The sequence below is a fragment of the Daphnia pulex genome, chromosome 12 (genome assembly GCF_021134715.1).
Source record: "Daphnia pulex isolate KAP4 chromosome 12, ASM2113471v1".
Classification (NCBI taxonomy): domain Eukaryota; kingdom Metazoa; phylum Arthropoda; class Branchiopoda; order Diplostraca; family Daphniidae; genus Daphnia; species Daphnia pulex.
Window position 1 is genome coordinate 3,988,299 of NC_060028.1, and position 23,844 is coordinate 4,012,142.

General features: G+C 39.9%; 2 protein-coding genes and 1 long non-coding RNA gene across 3 annotated transcripts; all 3 read right to left on the reverse strand.

The window, feature by feature from the left end:
• Positions 1-15,085: 15,085 nt before the first annotated feature.
• Positions 15,086-16,204, reverse strand: LOC124209081. The gene has a single exon (XM_046606944.1). The coding sequence runs from the start codon at positions 16,202-16,204 to the stop codon at positions 15,086-15,088; it is 1,119 nt and encodes a 372-aa protein (XP_046462900.1).
• Positions 16,205-16,231: 27 nt separating this feature from the next.
• Positions 16,232-18,725, reverse strand: LOC124209082. The gene is made up of 3 exons (XM_046606945.1): positions 17,575-18,725; positions 16,963-17,518; positions 16,232-16,915 (listed from the first exon to the last, which is right to left on the reverse strand). The coding sequence occupies exons 1-3, from the start codon at positions 18,723-18,725 to the stop codon at positions 16,232-16,234; spliced, it is 2,391 nt and encodes a 796-aa protein (XP_046462901.1).
• A 1,518-nt stretch (positions 18,726-20,243) lies between these two features.
• Positions 20,244-21,030, reverse strand: LOC124208834. The gene is made up of 4 exons (XR_006880632.1): positions 20,826-21,030; positions 20,692-20,767; positions 20,556-20,630; positions 20,244-20,494 (listed from the first exon to the last, which is right to left on the reverse strand). It is a non-coding gene; the product is annotated as an uncharacterized LOC124208834 (long non-coding RNA).
• Positions 21,031-23,844: the final 2,814 nt, after the last annotated feature.

The following is a 23,844-nucleotide window of genomic DNA, read 5'->3' on the forward strand; positions in this document are numbered from 1 at the left end:
ATCACCAATCTTTAACATTTTTAGGCCAAACAATCATAGTTATCCATTCTTAAACTTTCTAATTGACATTTGCGAATGAAATTTTATGACATTGTAGGTCAACTTGAATTAAATATGAGCGGCGTATAAGCGCTTAGCGCCTTGAGTGAGAAGAACGCTTGTTTTCCAGAAGCACGTGCACGCGTTCACGGCTTCTGAAATAAAACGTCGCATTTCCGTACTCCGCATGGTTGGAACGTTTGTTCTGCCTTGCTGGAAAGATATATTGTACCAGTGAGCAGTTTCCTGAATGATTTTTTATTTTAAACTGTTTCGTTAAATTAAATCAAAAATTAACTCTAATTTATTTAATTACAAGAATTAAATCATGCAAGGATGTTTAATTTAATTCGTGATTTAAACGTTTTAAAACACAGTGATGAATCACGGATAAATTATAAAATTGTAACAAGACGAGAAAATCACACAAATGAGAATGTTTTTGCCAAGATTAATTTAAAAAATGAATTTTCAAAATCAAAAAATATTTGATTGCAATTTTTGAATGATACAATACTTTAAAAAAAATATTTCTGATTTTGATTCATAAATAAAAAAAATCTTGATTGCCACTGAGGAATGGGTTTTTAGATCCAAATTAAAAAGAAAATTTGTAATGAAAGTATATCAACTCTTCTATATTCCGCTTGAAATGGATTTGAAACATTTCAACATTTTCATTTGCAAAAGAATTAAATACTACCGCAGCACGACTACCACTACCAGGGCAGTCCCTTTAACTACCGCGGTAGCGGTAGTTTTTTTAGACTACCGGGCCCTGCCCAAAACCGAAATATCACGAAACATCAAAGTCTCCCCATTTGCCTACATAAATTTTCTGCCTTTTCGTCGTAAATTTGGTTCGAAGAAAAAAATAAGACATGGAAAATGTATTTCTTTCATCCTTATGCAATTATTTTGATTGTACTGTCGAAATATGATTTTCTAATATAGTAATTTTACATTGTAAAAATCTTTTCAAAAGTGGAAATAGAAATTCACGTTTAGTTGACAGGGTGATTAAAATGTCTATAAATCTCAATAAAATCCAACTATTTTGTTCAATTTAAACACAAAATATTTAGCCAATAAGAATTTTTTGACAAGTGTAGATGACAAAAATAAATCACCGACACCAACTTAAAATTTTTTTGAATTCAACTTCTCAATAATTTATAATTAGCGAAATCAGTTGGTCCTCTTTTCTGTCTAAAATTGCTAAACACTGTATGTCGTTCAAGTCACAGTGATGGAGAAATTATTTTGTCAACAAATAAAAGTGGACCTTGCCCGGTCAGCAAATTGATTCTTGCAGGATTAGATGCACTCAGTTATAGGAACGAACGGGGTTAAACCGAAAAAAAAAATTGTAAAATTTCTGTAACTTATGAACGGAACATTTTTTCCGATTTTCAAACGTCAAAATTAATATAAAAATAACTGTCAGCATTACATTATATTTATTTTATATTGGTTTTATAGCTTAGGCTGAACACGTATTTTTTAAATAAAAAAAATTTAATTTAATTTAATCAAATCAAAGAGGCTCCACCTTCTTCTAATATGTTGGCCCAGCAATCAGGAACTCATATCCCTTTTCCGTGAGATCTTCCCGAACGTTGGCACAGTTCCGCTCCTCCTTGAAAACCCATCTCTGTCGTATTGCTTTCGAAAACTGAAATTTATATGCTTCCTCTTCAACAAGTCATTGCCGTGCCTTTGTCCATATTATTTGTAAAAGTGCACGTTAAATATGTATTACATTATTATTATTATATTATTAATTCTAACGGAAAATGTGTGTGTTTGTTTTCTCCAGACACGTATAAATACCAACAAAAAACTATTCAAGAAAAAAAAATGTTGTGGAAAGATGGAAAAAAAGGTAAATATCTTATAAAGCCTGAACCACCCACAGAAATTTGGTGCATGACTACCGTTGTATCTGAAATTTATTCTGTAAAACTGAATCACATAACTCATCACCTTCTCACTGATTTATAGACAAATTTTTTTGTTAATGTGCCTTTCCTAGAACCCAAAATGGAAACGAGTGCTGAGGAGTCAGCATTTGTCTATGGTTTGCATCTGAAACTTAAAGTGTTGAATTTAATCGTTTTCTATAATCATCTTATCATTTATTTATAGACATATCATCTTTACATTTATGCGTTCGTACCTGTTCTGGATTATCAAATTACTAAACAAGAAGCGAGTGCAACTTTGGAGCTCGTCAATGTTTTGTGTTTCGTGTATATTTAAGTTAAATCAAGTACATCTAATCATCTTCTCTTTTTTGACAGACTCATCTTTGAATTGCGAGAACACCTTTCTGCATCAGAAAGCATTAAAACCTGTTAGTTCCCCTTTTTAAGGCACGACTTGTTAAGGCCATACCCGGAAATGCTGCCAGCCAAAAACAACCTGGGAAAGCTGTAAAACCACCAGTAAATCTTAAGATCAGGCCAAATTCGGAAATGCTGGAAAACAACCACCTGCAAAATCACTGGAACCTTCAATTACCCGTGAATTTGATGAGGCCATACCCGAGAATGTTGCAAGCTTGTGAAAGCAGTGAATCCGAAATCTACCCGTAAACTTGTTAAGTCCATACTTGGTAGTACTGTCGGCCAACAACTACCTGTGAAAGCAGATAAAAACTGAAAGCTACCCGTAAACTTGTTAAGGTTATACCCGCAAATTCAGCCAACAAATCCCTGTTAAAGCAGTGCAACCTAAAGTTACGAGTAAACTAGTTAAGACCATGCCTGCAAATGTTGTCTGCCAACAACCACAGTCTGCGAAAGCATGTTACCCATCAACTTGTGAAGGCCCTATTAGCAAATGTTGCCACACAAAAAATCTGTAAGTTCTTCCCGAAGATACTGAGTCTGAAAAGTGTAATGCTGTTCTGTGTGTTGTTATACAAAAGGTGGGTATTTTAACAATATTTTACTATTTTTAATTATTTCATTGTTACTCTCATGTTATTGTTTTTTTTCCTAAGTCAAGCCCTGTTTGCTGGATTATGTGTGACATTTATGAAAAAGGGTTTCGCTCAATGTATATTTATAATAGTTTTAGCTTATTTAACGCGATGAACTAATGATTCATGCTTTATCAGGTGTGTTTTTGTCGAGGTGGAAAAGTTACATTTTTCAACCCCCAAAGAAAATAGAAAGAAAACGAATATGAACTAGATACTAGGCATATTTGTTTCGTCGATGCACGTTTTGCATGGCAATATTCATATTTTCGTCGTGAAATTCCGTTCTGTATGTGGTCAAGTTTGGGCCTGTGTTGCCTAAAAAAATGAACCCATATGGGCGACATCCTTCAAGAGGGTCCCAAAAGGCCCCATAAATGATAATGGCATCACACACGGATTTCTCAACTAGAGGGTTCCGATACGAGATTCAGTACTAGTTAGAATTATGGAAAAAATTCATATTACTCTCTATATTTACATTAAATACAATGATTTTCAAATAGGGTCTTTATTTTCAATCTCGATCAGGAAAATTACCGTCTAAATACGTAAGACGAACATTTATTTCAATTTTATCAAAATAATCATTTGGTTTTTTTAGGAACATAAAAATCAATGGAAAAAAATTACCGATAAGTGGTAGCGGTTGAAGGAAAAGAATTTCGGGGAATATGGATGTAAAGTGATACAAAAACATGTGACAGTAGAACAAATGAAAAGATGTAGGAAGTAAATAAAAAGAAGAAGAAAAAAAAATAATTTAATCAATCCAGAAGAACAAGGTAGTGTCGAAGATCACCAAAATGTTGAAATAACTGACTATGAAGTGAAACGCTTTTAGAATTTCATAGTGATGCCGCTCGTTAAAAAGACGGCCAACCCACGCACACCATTTCGCAATACAACTCAAGATGTGGGACATTTTGTCATTTCGTTTCTTGGCGCCTTCTGCTTTGTCATTAACGCCGGGTCCAACTGCCCCGAGGTATTTATTTTTGCATGAAAGAATGGCTACCTTTTGCCGATAAGGGAAAACGAAACTGAGACTATAGGTTCATCAAAGTTATTTTGAGTTGCCGCCAATGTCATCTGCGACGTCTGCAGCCAGCCGACCACGTAAAAAGGCTCGATGCCGAAGCTATATCCGACTCTCCAAGAACTAGCGCTGGTAATCGCTTCAGTTTTGGCGTCCAGTAATTGTTGTACTTTTGGTGTTTTTTTCGCAGAGTCGCTAGCTAAAGATGCACCCGGTACGAGTGTTCCCACAAGAAATGTTTCCTTCTAGCCACGTGACACTAACTTTTTAGTGCAGGTTACCGGTGTCGTGGGTGGCGAGCCTCCAACGCCAGTGTGTGTCAACTTGGATGACAACGCAGTCGAGGAATCTTCGCAATCGATCATCACTGTCGTTCCCGCAGACGGGCCGACAAAGCTAACACCTCTGCTCGACAACGACGTCCGCCAGATTGATAGTCGACAGGAGTTGAAAGAAAGATTTGTTGGCTTACAGCACGGTATCACCTCTTGTTTAACTTTTTTGTCATAGTCTCATCGGCTACTTTTTGGCTTTTGCACGGCGCCACTATGAAAACTAGGCACTTCCGAATTCATTTGATTTTTTGCATTTCTACAAAAAGTTTTTGAGGTATGTTCAGTTCAAAATAATTTTGGTCTGAATGGGGTTGTTTCTTTCACTCCACTCCGCGCCACTTCTCGGTTCAAAGTGTAAAAGAGAATGCCATAAGCGATTTTGATGTTAAATAGCTTGCGGATTTGAGTACCAGCTTGCTGTACGCCGTAATTGCGAATGTCTTCGGCGTTGTCTTTAATGGAGCCAAATTTTTGGTGGTCTCCTGTAGCACTTCTAATTTTGAAAGTTTGGCGATCTGACGCAGTGAATCTTTCAACTGTATAGGAATGATTTCAGGAATGATGGGTACGTCAATGCAACTGCAAAGAGCCATATAAATGAAGACAGAAGCTGACGTTCTCATTCGTCATCGATGTTCACGGCGCCAGATAACAAACAAATACTTATGTATAAATATAATTTTTGTTCTGGCAACGCGTCACAGATAGCCGTCATAGAAGATACAATACATGTCTATAAATTTGTACGACGTCATATTTTCTTTTAAAAATTACAGTGTCACCAAAAATTTAAGTTATCTAAAAACGAATATTCCATGTAACCTAAACTCTAGGCAGGTACTATTTGCTTTTCTTACAAAACATGTAAGAACTGTTCCAATAGTACGATGTACTAAAATTTAGCATCAGTTCAACTTCCACGTAACAATTTTTCATTTCAATTAATATCCAAAGTGTTTATATTAAATGAAAATATGTAGGTGATCCATATGTGGCAAAATATAGCTGCAACTATGATCAAGAAGACGGAAAACTTCGACGTGCTACACTTTTCCTTCATCACTTGATAAGCATTGGTGCCATGAATGGCAACTGTGAACCTGGAGAAAGCATCTAACAATACAGACAGTTGATAACCGATTAACCTCTCACCAACCACACAAGAGGAGCTTCAGCGACACAATACAAGGGTTAAAGTGGAAACTATTGTTGAACATTTCATTCACAAAAGTGAAACAGGAAGGAAATGCGTCTTCAACTGCTATCTGAAATTCAACAAAAGTGGAAAAAGTAAGTTAAAAAAATAATTGAAGTGTGATTTTTATGTTTCTTTTCTTTTTTTAGTTATTATGGCTAATCGTGGTGGACTACGAAAAGAAATGCTCGAAACGCGATATACTTGGAATTGTCATCTCGACTAATATATCAATCCGGTGTTTCTCCAGATGTAAATGACATTCCAGTACAGGCTCATCATGATTTCCAACGAAATCATGATGAGGATTAGGCTGCTATTAGGCTTCATCTAATGGCTGTGAATTTTGTTGAAGAAGGTGCCAAGAGGGTGTAAAAGAGGAAGAAGGCACCGTTGTACTCGTACATTCGGGGTGTGGAAAGAAAGAACAACTTTCTCGTTGCAGCCAATGATCAAGTGCCAACAAGACGAATATGGTGTCTTACCTTGAAATGTAGGCTGACAATAAGGGTGCCAAGAAAACTTTGTTGCAATGCACAAACGTTTTAACTTCCGGATACAACGAAAACCACAGGATTTTTGTCCTCGTCTACACTGGTGACGTTGACTTGTGCGTTGTCTATAATAATATATATTTTTTTATTTCATTTATTTTTTTCAAATTCGTTATGTTTTCGCTGCATAGTGTCTGTATATGTTTTGTATTCTGTCTGTTCAAGTTAACTGGGGCGGAGCAGAGTAGTTGATACGGTGACTGGCTTCATTCGGCAGGAAGTCTGTAATGTGAATTGAGAAGAAGGCGATGTCTATGGCAAATCCATCAAGGCCGTAAGAGAAATGGTGCTTACGCAGAGGCCAGGAACCCAAGATTGTGGTGTGTTTCCCATCTATTACGCAATGTTTATGATAAGTAACCGAAAATATAAACGCTTGTTCGTTTCATTAATTGTAACTTGTAATTTTCCCTAATCGCCCCCCTCCCCCGAATTATTCCGCGTAATTAAGGAAAGCGAAGATTCTGGAGCTCCAATTGCAAAACAGCTGATTATAGTAACGCCATGTCTGCTGTACAAGACTTCAAGACTGGCTTCCAATTCAAGAAAGTCCGCATTTCTGAGACGATGGATTTTTGCAATCATGTACAACTGTTGAAGCAATCTGTTTTTGTCCACTAGGTTTTTGATATAGCCTAGATCTAAGCGACAATCTATTAGCCACGCTGCCTATACGGTTCTCGTGGGTGGCGCAGAAGACACCAATTGAGCGATAGAAAAAAAGACGAAACAATGACCTTTTGGTTTAATTAATATTCACAGGGAACAATTCCAGTTAATGATGGCAAGTACAGTACCCACCATAAATATTAGCTCACCCCATGCCAATTGTGGTGTTTTAACCCGCGCGAGATAGTTTCTACGGTGTTTCGCACGGGAATTTTTTTAATGACTTATTTTTATCGTAGAGCCATCGGGTTTTTTTCATCAGAAAGATAAAGAACTCTTCTTTATTTTTCTGATTTTATTTGTAATATTATTCACGGGTTTAAGGAGATATTTGCTAATTGGCTCACCTACGGGAAATCTAGCTCAGCGTGTCCCTACCCGCGGCATAGCCCGAGGGTATGGATGGAAACCAAGAAAGGGGGTAATGGTGAAACAAAAGTTTTTCGGATATTTGTCAACTTTACGTTCCCTATACATTAGCCGAGACATTGACTTATTTAATGCAACATGTAACCGCATAAAATTGGAATGACTGATGCTGCTGTAATTTTAAATATTAAAAATTTCATTTTTTCTGAAAATTCCATCTCGACTTTACAGAGATTTGAACCTTAGTACTGGCAGCGCGGCTGACCATCATACCACCGTTGACACGAGGATAAACGTGGGGACGTATGGAGGGGGGGGGCAGGTTAACCTTCACTGAACCCTCTTTTTCAATAAAATTATTAAAATCCCATAATAAATACAATTGTGCCGAAACGGAAAAACATAGTGCCGAAATGGAAAAATATAGTGCCGAACCAAAATCTTGAGGCCCGGAACTAAATGTGGTGGCGGTGCCGAAAAAGACAAACACAGTGCCGAAAACGACAAAGTCAGTGCCGAAAACGACAAAATCAAAGTGCCGAAAAAAAATGTGACCAATATTTATAAATTAAAAAATGAACCACAGTGAACCTAGGTGGCGCAAAATTCGTCTTGATCGAGAAATATCTCGATCATGTGACCCTTTTGATCTCGATCTCGATAACTGCTGTGATCAATTCGATCGCCTCGATCAGGGAAAATTGATCGATCGATCGTTCGATCTCGATCATTTCCATCGATCGCGGCAACTCTGCAACGCTTAGACCCAAAAAATCCAGATCTAATTCGAGCAGTTCATGCGGGGATAACTATTCACCGTGAAAGATAACAAGACAAGAGATTAATGAACTCAGTCAAGCTTTCAGTATGTTTTCAGAAGCTGGGAATAAAACAATAAATTGACTAGAACACAAAGCTGAAATTGCACATTAAAAAAATACACAAGCCCCAATGTGACATATTTTATGTTGTCAAAGTTCGTGTTTTTTTACACGTCAGAAATGGTTTTCGTAGGTTTTTTTTTAAGCTTGTGTCAATAATGCGCATTCCATACTACATAACACTTAAACATTTATGAGCAAGAACTCAACTTCACGTTCGCCGAGGAGAAATCTTCTTTTTTGCGATATTTCAAAAAGATCTCCTTCCCAACACCATTGGACTAGATGATCCCATGGTTGTATGCAGCCTTCTGACTCAAGAACGACAGCTTCTATGTTTTAGATGATTAAAAACAAAAGAAGAAATATGTGCAGTTAAAATTACACTTTTCATTTACCGTTTACAAGGCTGATAATAATAGTGATGTCTTGAGGGTATTTGCAGTAGTTGATGTTTTGACTGCAGTTTCACGAAATAATGTGGTAAAATAAGGAAATGCCAATTAATAAATTTTCTTCCTAAAACTAAAGCATACTTTAAAAACATTAATAGTATATGTATATGATGGACACGCTAGATATGGAAGGTAAAGTGGGTTTGAGGTAAAGGTTGAATGCCAATTGTTGACTGACGATCAACAACTGAAGTTTATTGAATTCAAAATATAACCTTTTGTTTTATTTGTAAACAAAAAACCCTTTACGAGCTGAACTGGTATCTTGAAAGTGGTGACCATTTCATCTCTTTCCTTCCTTCAGATGACAAACAATCAGATTAAATCACTTGTAGAGCTTCCGCCTACTTGATGAGCTGCAAATCAAATTTAAAAAATGTAGAAATTGATTGAATTTCGGATTTTTTTTTGGATATGCTCCATTTTTGCGTGAGCCCTTGTCACTGTTAAGGTTCCAACTGACCCACGCGAGCAATTTTGTGGCAAACCACATATTCTTCCAAGGTGTTTTCTATTGCCGTTAAATTAAATTTTTGTGGGAGCTTTTTGAATTTTAAAAATTTCGTTGTTTATCTGCATATTTTCGTCGTTTTCTTTTATTTTTGTTGTATAATCTGCTTGTTTTATTTCTTTTTTTATTGGTTTCTTATTGTTATTAATTAAAGATTTGTTGAAAAACATTATTATTATTATATTTCGATAGAGAGAACCAGTGTAGCAGCCACCAACCAAAATGGAAAGAAAATCCACTTGGATTGAATTGAAAAGAAGCAACTTGGTGCCTTATAGTTTGGTCTATGGTTTTTTGGCCTAGGGATTAGGGAGTCTTTTCAAATTAAGTGAGCAAATTGTGACATTCGTCACCTCTAGTTTTGGGATCAATTTAGCAAGTTCTTTTCGTTTCCGTATTTTGTGCGATGCATAAATTTAAGGTAATTTTTACTAAACGCCAATTTTGCCGGTTGTTGCAGAGTGTTCTTCAGTCCCCTCATAATCTGATCTCAAGTGCTGTCCATGATGCTGGATGTTTTTTCTGATTTTAGTCGCCATTTGCTTAATTTTTACTCTTGATTGAAACTAAAGTGCGTTTTGCAATACTTTTTAACATGACATTACTTTTAACTTGGATTGTTTATCTAGTAAGCCGTCTCGTGATTTAAGTGGTCTTTGCTGCCGTTTATTGCAGTTCAGGTATCCGGAGGGTATTTGTCTTCCAGGATGTGTCCATTTCAATTAAGGTGATTCCATTTATTTTAAGTTTGAGATATGTTTTGATATAGATATATCGTTGCGTAATAAGTTCTGGAACGGCAGATACCAATGAATTTCTTTGATAATAAGTTGATGTTGATGTAATAATAAGTTGTGTTGTGTTGTGCTTGCCGCATTTTATTTCAATTTCGTGCAGTCCAATTTATGGTACAAATTTCCTTTGACACTAAAATGCCTCTCCTTCCACAAAGAGAAGGAGATTTAACCTGTTTAAACTGTTCTTTGGCTATTCAAGGCCCCTTACAAAACTTTTACATTGCATTTTCGTGAACAGCACGGTTTTAAAACTGCCAGTAAAGAAAGAAATTACGATTTTTTTCTGGACAAAGTGGTTGTACACAGAAATTTGAACAATTTTTGTTATCAATTGGTGGTGTGTGGAAAAAATGTCGTTGATCCGGAAAGGGATACTGGCAACAATATTCTATTTCAATAATTACGTAGAAGCCATAGACCAAGATGTTCCTGAGGCTGGTTTTGAACATGATTTTTAAGGAATACAAATTTCAGGTGATACTTTCAATATTGTGGGTAAAATTCTGCTCCAATTTTCGGCACAATTATACTAAAACTACAATATATTTGTTTACAGTAAACTTGTTGGATACTTATCTGCATTGCGGTTTTTTAGTAAAAAAAAATTGTTGTGTCGTTAAAATAATTGTCTGCTAACTTTGAAAGACAAAAGTTTTTCACGATCATTTCAATTTTGTTTCACCAGAATAAATTATTTGCGGAAATTAAGAAATTTAATTTGGCATTGAAGAAAACCAATCAGGGATCAAAATGGTGTTTAATTTACCTCAGAAAATAAAAAAAAAATTTAATTACATCAGTGTTTAACACACACTGACTTCTTTGTTTTCGAACGACGACCTTTTTTTAATTTAAGAAAGTTAATTCACTGACAGTTATTTACGTTCATATATGAATGAAAAAGATTCCCATTTGTGGTTAGGTTCCAAGTTTTCTTTGATGATGTAGGTTTGAATAATCCGTTTGGGAGTAAAGTAAAGATTCATTAAATTTGCCATTTTTGCTACACGATTTCAAATATACCACCACCTTAGAATTTTTCTAACAAATATTTTCTGTTTGCCATAGTTAAAACCAAACAATTAAAGGGACAAGGATTTGATTTCTTTATTAAAGAATTCATAAAATAATAAAAAATATTGGAATCAGAAGAGTTGACATTCCGGATTGACCCGGCTTTCGAGTGCATGGGACAAAGTAACTCTGTGTGCCTTCATGGGCCGTAAGCGACTAAACTCTGACGATTATGTTAAATTTCAAGAGCTGACATAAGAAATCATTCCACTCCTGACAATGTTGTGTTACGAAGCAGGCGTTCAATTGATGAGCAATTCTAATATATTTAATAAATTTAAATAACGGGGACCCCAGTACTTATAAAGGGTACTTGTCCATTGAATGAAAGCAGTTGTTTTAACATCGGTGAAAATTTTATTTTAGATGCAATTCATGACATTCCTGGAGGAGTAAGCCCATTTTTGTTAAAAAATATGTTTGAGACAGTGGACTATTTATAAGAAGGAATATGGACTAGCTACGGATTTCATTAATCAAAGATCTGAACATTTCATTTTGGACGATATGATTCTGGAAACAAAACTAGTCCAAGATTCGCTGACACAAATTTGTGAAAGTTCGGAAATTACGACCTGAACGAATGAAGTCAATGTCTTTTGAGAAATTTTTCTTTAATAGTCGCAGATAAAATTCCAGAGGATGACAACACACTTTCAATTTCTACCCTTGTTTATTTTTTTTTTTTTTGTTTTGTTTTCTACACTTTGAAAATCATGATTTCATAATTTTTTTTAAAGTTTAACCTCTTTCTACCCGAGGCACAACCTATTGATAAAATGCACCATCTTATCAACTATGGAAATGCATGGATCAACAATTCGTTTTTGGTACATGAGATCAATCGTTATTGGTTGGAGTCATTTCACTACGTACTGAAACGTAGAGCACAATTTATTGGTAACTATATAAATATTTTTGTCATTGGCTTCTCATGACCAAAGTCTTCATAGCTGCAATTCGCTAGAAAAATAAATATTATGTACAAACAAAATTATTTGAACTCACGAGGAAGAGAAATCAAATCTTATTTTATGTAATTGCTATGCTTCATGTTTCTCTACATAGTGAAATCCCCAAGACCTTTACAAAATTTAAATCAAGAAAAATTTCTTAGTATCCTTTCGTGCATTTCGATTAAGCTACTTGATTTTTTTGAATTTTTCGTGTGATTCAAACAAATATAGTCATCCCCGTGATCTTTGAATCTCTGAAATACTGAAAAACAATTGCCTTACTTTAGAAATGGAGATAACTTTTTTTTTGTTATCACCAATTTTAAAATATTTCCTTCATTTTTCGTGTGATCAGAGTATTCCAAGTTCGCCAATGTTTGGAAATTTGATGTATTCCAGTTTCGATTAAGTGACTAGACTAGTTTTTCGGAAAAAACGAAAATAGTGAAAAGCTTTTTTCTGCAATTTATTTCACTGGAGAGAGAAATTAAGAAAGAGATTATATTTTGTGAGAATTGTGGGATAGGGCATAAGTACTTTCTTTTTCCGTCATAAGAACTCTAACCGGAAAATATGGCACCAAGGCCAACGCAGGGAGAAATATCTCCCCGACCAGAGTACGACCCCCAAGTTCTTTAGAGAAAGAAAGACCTTGCGGCCCGTCCTTGAACGGCTCCCGAGTCCCGACACCGATCAGCCCTCTGATCGGAAAAGGTAATACAGCTAACGTTGCGTTTGAAAAGTTTAAGTTAAAACCTTTTTTTAACTAGCTAAGATGCTGCCAGTCAAACCAGCCATCGTTTCAACAGCCAGTGATTATGTCACCACAAAGGAAGCTCAGGCTAAAAAAATTGAGACAAATCCAAAAGACATGTTGCCGAAATTATTAATTTCGTAACACCAAAGAATATGAGGAAAGAAAAGGGGTAAAAGAAGGCTAAAAAAGTTGCTCGGGTCAAACCCACATGTTCCCTTGATGGAACCCTTGAATTAAATTTCTCGTGGCCTGACTGTAGGCTGATGGATGAATGAATATTGTATTCAGAGACAACGTGTGGCTTCTGGGAAAAAGATAGGGGGATTAGTGTGTGGGGGAATAATGAAATTGATAACGAACAATACCTGGGATTGCACACACAAAAATGAGAAGAGAGTGACTCGCAAGGATTGCCAAGAGTCAGACAGACACAATCACCCGTACGCGACAGAAAGCTTAAAAGTACTTTTTTAAGCTTAGAAAAAACGCAAAAATTTCGTTTTTTACTAAAGATTTAGTAAGCTTAACTTTGCAACACACAGAACCATGAAATATATAAGCTAAACATAGCTGTTCCCGTGGTGAGCTAAGAATTGCTGTTTTTTCTGAAGCTTGATTCAGCTTACTCTCATCTATCCTAGAAAAAAAGGGGGAAATAAAGAAATGGCGCGCGCACAACTTTCTCTAAGCTTAACTAAGCTAACTTTTATATTTCTAAGCTTTTTCGTAAATTCTGGGTCACCTATCCAATTGCTGATGTGATGAGGGGTTGCTGTGTTCTTTGTTGACGGTCACCGTTGGTCCTGATGTGGCATTATTAGATATGTTAATTTTCTCAATAATGAATACTACCAAAATTACACCAGATATATTTTTCTCTTCTCTTCTTTTTCTCTTTCCCTTAATCCTTTTAATGCATCGTTATCACTTATTTAAATTACTTTTAACATTGTTCTTATTGAATATATTACTCGATGTATATTTAGCCTTTAGTTGATATGGCGCAGGTAGTTGAAAAGCGCAGGGTATATCCGTAAGAAATAAGACTATAAAATAGTCAATTTATCGGTAAAAATAATAATTTACATTATAGAATCTAGATTAAGAGAGCAGATGATGTACATATTTATTGCAGCATATGCTGATTATTAATTAGGAGAAAAGTTAGCTGTTTTCGGCTGTTTTCAGCTTATATAATCGTTACTTTTCTAATCATATAGAAAAAGCTTACATTAACTTAAGAATTATATAGCATAAAATCAAAAAGAAAATCTTAGCTGTTTTCAGCTTATTTTTTCCCTAGATGATAAAACGAAAGCTTGTCCAAGCTTTTATTTTCATTACTTTTATTATTTCAAGTAACTTTAAGGTGAATCCGGGTGAATCAAAACCAAGGAAGAAAAAGTAAAAGTAAGTTCAAGCTTACTAAAAAAAAGTATGACCTGAGTTTAAGTCTGCTTGGTAAAATATAAGCAATTTTCAGCTTAATAAAGCTTGAAGACAAAAATCATCGACGGAATAAAAAAAATCTAGCTACATTAAGCAAAACAAACCTAACTCTTGGGCTACTATATGAAATATAAGCTAATGTAAGCTAACGTAAGCTTGGGAAACGGGGAAAAAATAAAAAAGCACTTTTAAGCTATCTGTCGCGTACGGGCAGACCTGGTGGGAGTGAAACATAAATTAGGGCCAGATACATATGATAAACGTGAGCGAATATTACCCAAATCAGAATGATGTACAGATTATCACGTGGAGGGCCAGAGAATGGCGAATACTCTTTAGAGCCAAAGTGGCGACTGTGCACAGATCAGTACTTTAGTATGGGGCACAAATACAACTTATGATGATATATACCTGGACAGTGTAGGAAGAGGAGACAATCACAATCAGAAGAGTATATAACTCTGAGGACGAGAAAAGAACTTTAAACAAAGAAATGTGTCTCTGGACTCTGACGGGTCCACCACGCTATAGAGCAGACGAAGAAGTCAGAGGAAAAAGGAAGGCTAAAGAGAGGGAAGGCAATAAAGAAAGCGGAAATGGCTCGGGGTTGCCAGATTAACTTTTAACAGATTTCGGCGATCCATCCTCCCCCGAGTCCGTTTTGACGGACGAGATGGATTCCAACAGGCATAATTCTGTAATCCCGCGGCGGAAGATTCCCGTTGGGAGTTGAACGTCGACGGCTCGGACACATCCATCTGCACCTGGGTAGACCTTTGCGACGTGGCCGATGCTCCATTCACCACGTCCAAATCCCTTGTTGATTTCGAGGACGATATCGCCCACCTCCAGGTTCGGTCGTTTCACCTTCCATTTCTTTCGGGATGCCAACGACTGCAGATACACCATTTTCCACATATCCCAGAAGAGATTCAGAACTCGTTGAAGATAGCGATAGTGTTCTCGAGGGGAGGCGTCATCAAATGATCCAGCTGGTGGATATGCTGTTGGCGGCCGATTTAGAAATCGTTCGGCGTTAACGGGCGGAAATCCGCCGGATCGGAACTGGCATAAGTCAACGGTCGGGTATTCAGCAGTCCGGCTACTTCATACAATAATGTTCTGAGCAAATCTTCCGTCGGGTGACGGAAGCTATTCTTTTCTTGCTCCAAGGCGTTGTATAACGCCTTCTTGGTGGAACGGACCAGCGATGCGTGGGCGCCTCCAAAATGAGGTGTCCGAGGCGGTTGGAAGGTCCATTTGATGCTGACCCTTTTCATGAAATCTGGGATCGCCTGGGACGCGTACATTTCTTCGACGGCTTCCCGCAGCTCCCTTTCGGCGCCGACAAAATTGGTTCCATTATCAGAGTGGATTACCTCGGGCTTTCTGTAGAGAGAAATGAATTTTCGTAGGGCCGACAGAAAATCACTTGTTGAGAGGGACGGGACGAGCTCCAGGAATACGGCGCGAGTGACCATGCATGTAAACAACACGCCCCAACGCTTGGTCGTTCGGTTTCGGGCGAGGCCAACCTCAAATGGCCCAAACAAGTCGACGGCAGTACGAGTAAACGGGAGAGAGCCGGAGTCAAGCCGTGAATCGGGAAGGTCTCCCATCAATTGTTCGCCGGGCTTGGCCCGGTTGCGCCGACAGATGGTACAGTTCCGACGGACTCTTTTCACCGCTTCTCTTCCGCTGGTAAGCCAAAAATGTTGACGGATATAACTGAGCAGAAAGTCCGTTCCGACGTGTTGGAGATGTTCGTGGAAAGCGCGGATGATCATTTCAGTGAACGGATGGCTTCCAGGAAGAAGGGGAGGGTGCAGCTGGTCGTACGGCAGCTTCGCGCGTCTGGCTCGCCCTCCGAGTCGCAACACACCATCAGAACCTAAAATAGGGGCCAAAGCCAGTAAACTAGATGTAGAATGAAGCTGTTTTCCCCTTTTGAATCGGTGTAATTCCTCTTCATAAACTTCAGATTGGCACAACCGGACCAGCTCCAGATATTTTTCATCCAATTTGGAAAGCGCTGGAACATCTTCGGGGCCAATGTGGATTTCTTTCCACCGGTCTGCAGATTTCTCCACCACAGCAGTATAGGAGCGACTCGGGCGGATTTCCTCCTTTGCCGCCATCCACAAAAGATCGGGTGATAAATGGTCTTAAGACTGAAGTAAAAAGACCGGCCCATTCAACCAAACAGGTGGGATGGGCTGTTCGTCCAGGGAGGAGCGGGTAGCCAGATCCGCTGGATTTAATTTTCCTGGAATAAATCGCCATTCTTCAGGCTGGGTGATGGTCTGGATCTCGCCTATCCGATTGCTAACAATTATTTGATAATAGGCCGCCGTGGCCCGAATCCAGTTTCGGACGGTGCTGCTATCTGTCCAAAGCTTCCGTCTCTGGATTTTCGATTTGAGGGTTGAGTGAACGGTCCGTAGGAGGCGAGCGCCCAACAGGGCTGCGTTGAGCTCGAGTTTGGGGATGGAAATCGTCTTCATCGGCGCGAGCTTGTTTGCTGCTCGTACCTGTCGAACCAAAACGTGACCGTCGGAGTATTGGACACGAAGATAAATCACTGCAGCATAGGCCTCTTCCGAAGCATCACAAAAGTTGTGCAGTTCGGCATCGATGATTTGGTATTCTTCCGGAAATAAGCATCGCGGCATCTTCAATGTGTTAAGTTGTTCCAAAGCGATGAACCAGCTACGCCACCAAATCTCGTCGTCACCGGTAATTTCGTCGCTCCAGTCGAGTCCCTTGAGGCCCAATGCTCTTAGACGAATCTTGGCCTTGACGATCAACGGCGAAGCCGTTCCAAGCGGGTCAAACACACCGGTACCTTGCTGACCAGACTCACGCGGGTTAGGGCTGCATCGGATGATTCGGCTACTCGGAATCCTAAAGTGTCAGAATTGGTGTCCCAGACGACGCCAAGAACCTTTTCTGTGCTCTCACTGGTGAGCGGATGAGCGGAAGGTGTAGCTGTTACCGGCCGATCGGTCTTCGACACCTCCAGTAAAAATTCCGGCGAATTTGAGATCCATCCTTGAAGATTGAGATCGGCAGCAGACAAGGAGTTCTTGACTGTGACGGCTTCTTCAACTGCTTCCGTAACGGATGTTGCGGATCCTAAATAGTCGTCTACATACATTTTCTCCTCGACGGCACGAACCACCTTGTCTGGTGCTCCGGTGTCCTTCAGGATGCGGCGCACTCCATAAATGGCCACGAATGGGGAGCAGCTGGCTCCGAAAGGAAGTCGGTCCATCCGACAAACAATTGGTTCGATGTCGTCTTTCTCCTGCCATAGGAAACACAAATAATCCCGGTCTTCGATGGAAAGCCGGAAGCGGCTGAACATGGCTTCGATATCGGACGCCCAGGCAACGGCTCCCTCTCGGAAAAGAGTGATGACGGCCGCCAAAGATGGTTGAAGAGCTGGGCCACTGATTATCGAATCGTTGAGACATTTTCCCTTGAACGGGGCAGCGGCGTCGTAGACCACACGTAGCTTCTTTCCTTTGTAAACTCCATATGGGCTAGGAAGTATTTTGTGGTAGCTGGATCAGGAACACGGGAAGCGTAGCCTTTGTCGAAGTATTTCCGGACAGCTGCTCGGTAATCCTCTTCGAATTCTGGCTGACGTTTGGATCGATTCAACATGCTACGGAATCTATTTTCGGCCATCGGACGATTGTTGGTCAAGTCGGGTTCTCCTTCTCGCCATATGATCGGCACTTCGTATCCGACTTCCAATCTCCTGGTTTTCTCTTGGACAATGGGTTCCTTTTCTTCACCAACTCTTGAATCTCGGACGGCCAGCAGGTGTGCATGATCTAGCCCGATCAAGACGAGCGGAAGGTTTTTCAGATGAGACCAATGAGACTTCTCCTTGCTCCAGTCGGTGATGGGTGTAGGGCTGGCTACAGTTTTCATGGTAGATCCTTTTAGAGAGAAGATATTGCCCTCCGCAGCTCGAACTTGAAACTGGACCCTGGTCGATGGATAGCGGTTGATTATTCCACCAGCTCCGTCCACAGCTAAGATCTGACGTGGGCCACGGAGTTTCAGGGCCGTGGCGAAGGCATTTCGCATTAGAGTTGAATCGCTACCTTCGTCGAGGAAGATATTGGCTAACACCCAACTTCCGTCGTCGGCCATCACTGGAAGACGCAGCATACCCATGGTGACTTGTCGAGGGGCTCCGATTCTTGCGGTTATAGGTCGAGCCTTTTCTTCGGTTTCTGTCGGCGGTTTTTCTTTGGCAGCATGGTGTAACAGCGGGTGATGGTAATAACTGCAACTAGAGTGTTTACACGGCTTTCGCCTGTCACATTCGTAAACTGAATGTTTGGTTGAGAAACAACTGAAGCAAAGACGATGGCGCATGCAGAAGGTAAGGCGCTCCCCGACGGAGAGTAATTTGAAATCTTCATAATCCGGTAATCTGTGTCCTTTCTCGCATTTAAAACAGAACGGTTTTCCAGTGAAGGGGAAGGAAACTTGTTCATGTTCACCTGCCATCTTTGCTGAACTCTGATTGGTCCGGGCTTGGCGTCGAGGATTAGTCGGTTTGGACGAAGTTGGATTGACTTGATCGGCTGCAATGCTGAAAGCGTTCTGATACGCGGAAGCGCGGGAACATAGCCACATTCCGAAGGTGTTCAAGCTTCGATCTTCGATCCGTCACCGTCTGTCTTCATTCCAGGCCAACCGGTCGTTTAGATGTAATTTGAGACAAATCTTCTCAATCAAATCCGTCGTCCCCGTATCTCCGATTCGGCTAAGGTCGAATAAATGGGTGCGGATACGTTCAGCAAATCTCTTGAATGACGCCGGATCTTACTTCGTCTCCAACTTCTGGATGGCTTGGTGATGTGCTGCTCTCATGACGTCTCGGCGGCCACACGTCTGCTTCAGCCTAACCAGGGCCTCGATGTAGGCTGCTTCACCACCTCCTAGTCCGTATACCAGGTCAAAACAGTCTCCTCGGAGAAATCTCTTTAAAAGGGCTAACTTCTTACCGGGGGACTTGGGGGTATCGTGCACCAATGCTCGAAACAAATCGATCCAGGAAAACCACTCCAAAGCCTTTCCGTCAAAAGGTTCCAATTCCGCCGATACTGATGAGCGTGTACTGCGAGCAGTGATAACAGGAGGTAGACGGCCAGCACTATACAGATCGATCCAGGTGTCAGGAGTTTCTTGAGTGCTATTGAAATTCTTCTGACGTTGTTGATCCAACAATGTCTTCGCTTGCGGAGTGGTGTTGTTGATCTGTTGACTGATGGAAGTGAAATGGTCATCATCTGGTGGTATCGATCCTCCGGGATGTTCGACGCCGAGTAGCCTAAGGGCAGCTTGTGCTGCGTCCGCTTCCTCCCATGCTTGATCTGCTTGCTGGCGGGTCCTCTCAGCTTGCTCGCGGGTCCTCACAGCTTGTTCGCGGGCTCTCTCAGCTCTTAGCCGAGTGGCTGCAATTTCGTCTTGACGTGCTTGCTCTCGCCGGAGAATTTCAGATGGAGAAGCAGGAACTAAAGGAGGGTCTCGATCCGGAACGACTTTCGGTCCAACAATGGACGCAGCATCTCCATCTCTACTCCTGATATAATCTTGAGCGTTGGCAGACAGCTCACCAACACGCGTGACGTAACCCAAGTGATTGGCGTCTTGTCTTTCGGCTTCTTCCTCGTCATCTTCCATGGTAGAGATGTCGGTCTGAAGCTGTGAGGCTCGGAGTATTAAGTCGTTGAGATGGAGTAGTAAACCTTGAATGGCTCCCCGTGAGCCTCTGGAATTAGTCAGAGTCTCGACCTGTGTGTTTGTCACCGTGATTTGACGACGCAGGGTTTTCCTCTTCGCCTTCATATTTGCCAGCTCAACGGCGTAGTCTTCCTCGTAATCAGCATCTTCAGCGTCTTCTCCTGGTTTGACCTTTTTGGCCATGGTGAAGACGGTCTTGTGTTTGATGTGAAGCTCTGACGTGGAGACACGATAAATGGACGTGCGTGTAGTGAAGGTGGAGAGGCGTGAGGCTCGTCTGGATATAACGACCAGTAAGAGGGCTTGACTGGCTGAAATTTAAATTGAGACGGCAGTCAGCTGGAGAGGACTCGGCAGGCTGGGTTTGAGTTGCTGAAAATCCAGAAGGAGATCTCGGAGGTCAACAGCCAGTGATTATGTCACCACAAAGGAAGCTCAGGCTAAAAAAATTGAGACAAATCCAAAAGACATGTTGCCGAAATTATTAATTTCGTAACACCAAAGAATATGAGGAAAGAAAAGGGGTAAAAGAAGGCTAAAAAAGTTGCTCGGGTCAAACCAACATGTTCCCTTGATGGAACCCTTGAATTAAATTTCTCGTGGCCTGACTGTAGGCTGATGGGTGAATGAATATTGTATTCAGAGACAACCTGTGGCTTCTGGGAAAAAGATAGGGGGATTAGTGTGTGGGGGAATAATGAAATTGATAACGAACAATACCTGGGATTGCACACACAAAAATGAGAAGAGAGTGACTCGCAAGGATTGCCAAGAGTCAGACAGACACAATCAGACCTGGTGGGAGTGAAACATAAATTAGGGCCAGATACATATGATAAACGTGAGCGAATATTACCCAAATCAGAATGATGTACAGATTATCACGTGGAGGGCCAGAGAATGGCGAATACTCTTTAGAGCCAAAGTGGCGACTGTGCACAGATCAGTACTTTAGTATGGGGCACAAATACAACTTATGATGATATATACCTGGACAGTGTAGGAAGAGGAGACAATCACAATCAGAAGAGTATATAACTCTGAGGACGAGAAAAGAACTTTAAACAAAGAAATGTGTCGTTCCGGACTCTGACAGGTCCACCACGCTATAGAGCAGACGAAGAAGTCAGAGGAAAAAGGAAGGCTAAAGAGAGGGAAGGCAATAAAGAAAGCGGAAAATGGCTCGGGGTTGCCAGATTAAATTTTAACAGATTTCGGCGATCCACCACAGAAAGGCAGCCCCAAAGAGAACTAGAAAGCGTGTACCACGACAGCATCCAGTCTCCCCGCCTGCCGCTTATAACTATGATCTGGTGGCTACTCTCTTTGAGTCAATTACTGAAGACACTCGAACGTTTCAGAAGAGCCCAGTGTCGAAGAGCCAATCGAGACCAATCCACCGGCCGAGTTCTCATCGTCCTTGCAGATCGTTTGGTTCTAAGGGAATCTTAAGTTTCCTTTCTGTTTCTGTTAAACCTAGAAGACTACAACCAATCAAGTTTTTTTTATTCGTTTCTTGTCCACATTTGTTTTTACGTTGACTAAAGCCGGCCATTAATAAAGAAAGTTCAGAATAACACTTGCATTGTCTTTTTCTTACTCGCTACCCAAATAGTAGTAAAGAAAGCCGCAAACAAAGTTTGCATCACCCTTTTTTTAATTCGTCTCGGAGCCCTAAGGGCAAAAAAGGGATGTAGGCAGCCGTAGACAGAACAAAAAGGGTGATTTGAATAAAGTTCGTCTACAAATAGATCAGTTATCAAACCCCGCAAATAAAAAATGACTGGGACCCGTTTTAAAATGGGAAAAACTTATTCAAACTTTGCAGTAGAAAAACACATACTGTGTTGATTTAAAAAAAAATCCCTGAGAATCAGCGCGAAAATCAGCGTCGATTATAACCATTTATGTTTTTAAAAAAATCTAAATTTCATGCAACGATCTTTATCATTCGTCGACTCTGATTTTGTACGCAGATTTAATGCAGAAGTCTCTGATAGACAACGCATTACAGTAGGGGAGAGTCGGCATAGTTGACGCTTTTTTTAGTTTTTGACAACGGAAAACTTTATTCAAATTTTGTTTTTTTAACCCACACGAGATGAGTCTTACACTAACGATGACTGCGGGCACTCATTTTCATACATTAGGAGTGCCGAAAAAGCATACTAACTTCCTTGGTTTTCCCCAGAAAGATAAAGAACTATATTCTTTACGTTTCGTTGTTTTAAATTTGTATAAGAGTTATGGGGTGGGATACATTGGTTTTCATTATTAAATCACCCACAAGATATTAGGTTTTTTTCCGCTTTTTTTAGGTTACACATAAAACAAATCTGTATGCCTGTATTTTGTGTCTAGGATCACCCAACATTCTGCATTTTTTTAACCTTTTTTATATCACCAGTTATTCCAATCACATTAAGCGAAACCCTAGATTACAAATTCAATACCAGAATTAGCTGAAAAAGTTAGGAAATATATAAAGGGGGAAAAATTCTAGCTGATTTTAAGGTTAATTATTTCAAGCAAGATCAGAAAACGCCCTAGCTTGGAAAACAGCTGAAATCTGCTAAAAAATCGGAGTGAAACCCTAGATTAAAACTTCCATACTGGAATTAGCTTACAGTTAGGAAACATATTTAGGGGGAAAATTCTAGCTGTTTAAGGTTAATTTTTTCAAGCAAGATAAGAAAACGCCCTAGCTTGGAAAACAGCTGAAATCTGCTAAACAAATCGGAGTGAAACCCTAGATTAAAACTTCCATACTGGAATTAGCTTACAGTTAGGAAACATATTTAGGGGGGAAAATTCTAGCTGTTTAAGGTTAATTTTTTCAAGCAAGATAAGAAAACGCCCTAGCTTGGAAAAAAGCTGATATCTGCTAAAAAAAAGGTGAATTATGTTATCATAAAAAATTTCGAGGTGATTGCAGCATGATAGCTGCTTTGATTTTTTAGCCTAGCACCGCGCGAGCTGTTATTAGCAAACAGTTCAAAATCTAAGCTAAAAGTTTCGTACGGGTTTTGTCCTCCGGGTTCTAAGGCTATTCCATGGGTAGAGAGGGGTAATTGGTCTGAGGCATCTCCCGTGTGGATAACATTGACGCTCTTCAAATCACTGTGAAAACTGTTAAGCCTTGTAGATATTCAACCCTTTTAATCTCTTTAGAAAAGTGGAATCAATAAATAAGCTTTCTCGGGCAGCTCGCTCTCTCTCTTCCCACAGGGGTAATCTCTGATTTGTTTAACACACACACATGTACTACTGTGGATAAAATGGAAAACAGACACAAACAAAATTCTTTCGTCTGTCCCGTTTTTATAGTAGCTACTATCTAGTAGTGTAGGAGAAGATTCTTTTTCGATTTCCTTTTGAATATGGCCATCATCCATTAAAACATCGAAGACAAAACTTCGTCAGTGACAGTTCGGTCTTGAAAGACGACTCGTAGGGCTCATTTACTGGACTGAACTAGCTTTCCCAGGCTCCGTGCTAATGTCTTGGATAGCCAGTTCTTCCCTGACTTTTCTTGCGTTCAGATTTGTCTCCAGCGACGATATTAGTAACGATATCGTTAAAGATGACTTCGGATTTTTCCTGGTAGGCAATTAAACGCGCCATCATGAATGAATCTGAGCTCATAGAGTGCACCATCTCCAGGTTTAGGTTTCGAGTCACTAAGCAGGTGATTAGTAGCCCGTATGGCTTCTCTGATAGACGCCCGATGACAACTGTGAGGGGGCCAAAAAAAAACTAGGCCACTTTTTGTAACAGCTCGTAAGAAACCTTGAAGCAAAACCTTTGGGAGATTTGCCATCATCGGTGGTTGTGGTTTTTCTCTTGCCATTTTGCATTGTCGGCAGCTCTTGATTATTTTTCGAATGGCACGCCGTCCTTGACCAGGAAGTAGGACCAGCGTACTTCACTCAGTGTCCGTTCCACTCCTGAATTTAGCATTTTTTTTTGCGCGTCAGATATTATTGCAGAGGAAAGCGGATGCTGCGGT

Excerpts from the sequence above, each read along its gene's own strand:
- LOC124209081 (XM_046606944.1), bottom strand. The coding sequence starts at position 16,204 with ATGGCGGCAAAGGAGGAAATCCGCCCGAGTCGCTCCTATACTGCTGTG.
- LOC124209082 (XM_046606945.1), bottom strand. The coding sequence starts at position 18,725 with ATGTGGCTATGTTCCCGCGCTTCCGCGTATCAGAACGCTTTCAGCATT. Across the intron at positions 17,519-17,574 it reads AAGGAAAGAAGCTACGTGTG|TGGCCCAGCTCTTCAACCAT; the intron begins GTCTACGACGCC and ends TTCGATAATCAG. Across the intron at positions 16,916-16,962 it reads CTGACACTTTAGGATTCCGA|CAAGGTACCGGTGTGTTTGA; the intron begins GTAGCCGAATCA and ends GAGTCTGGTCAG.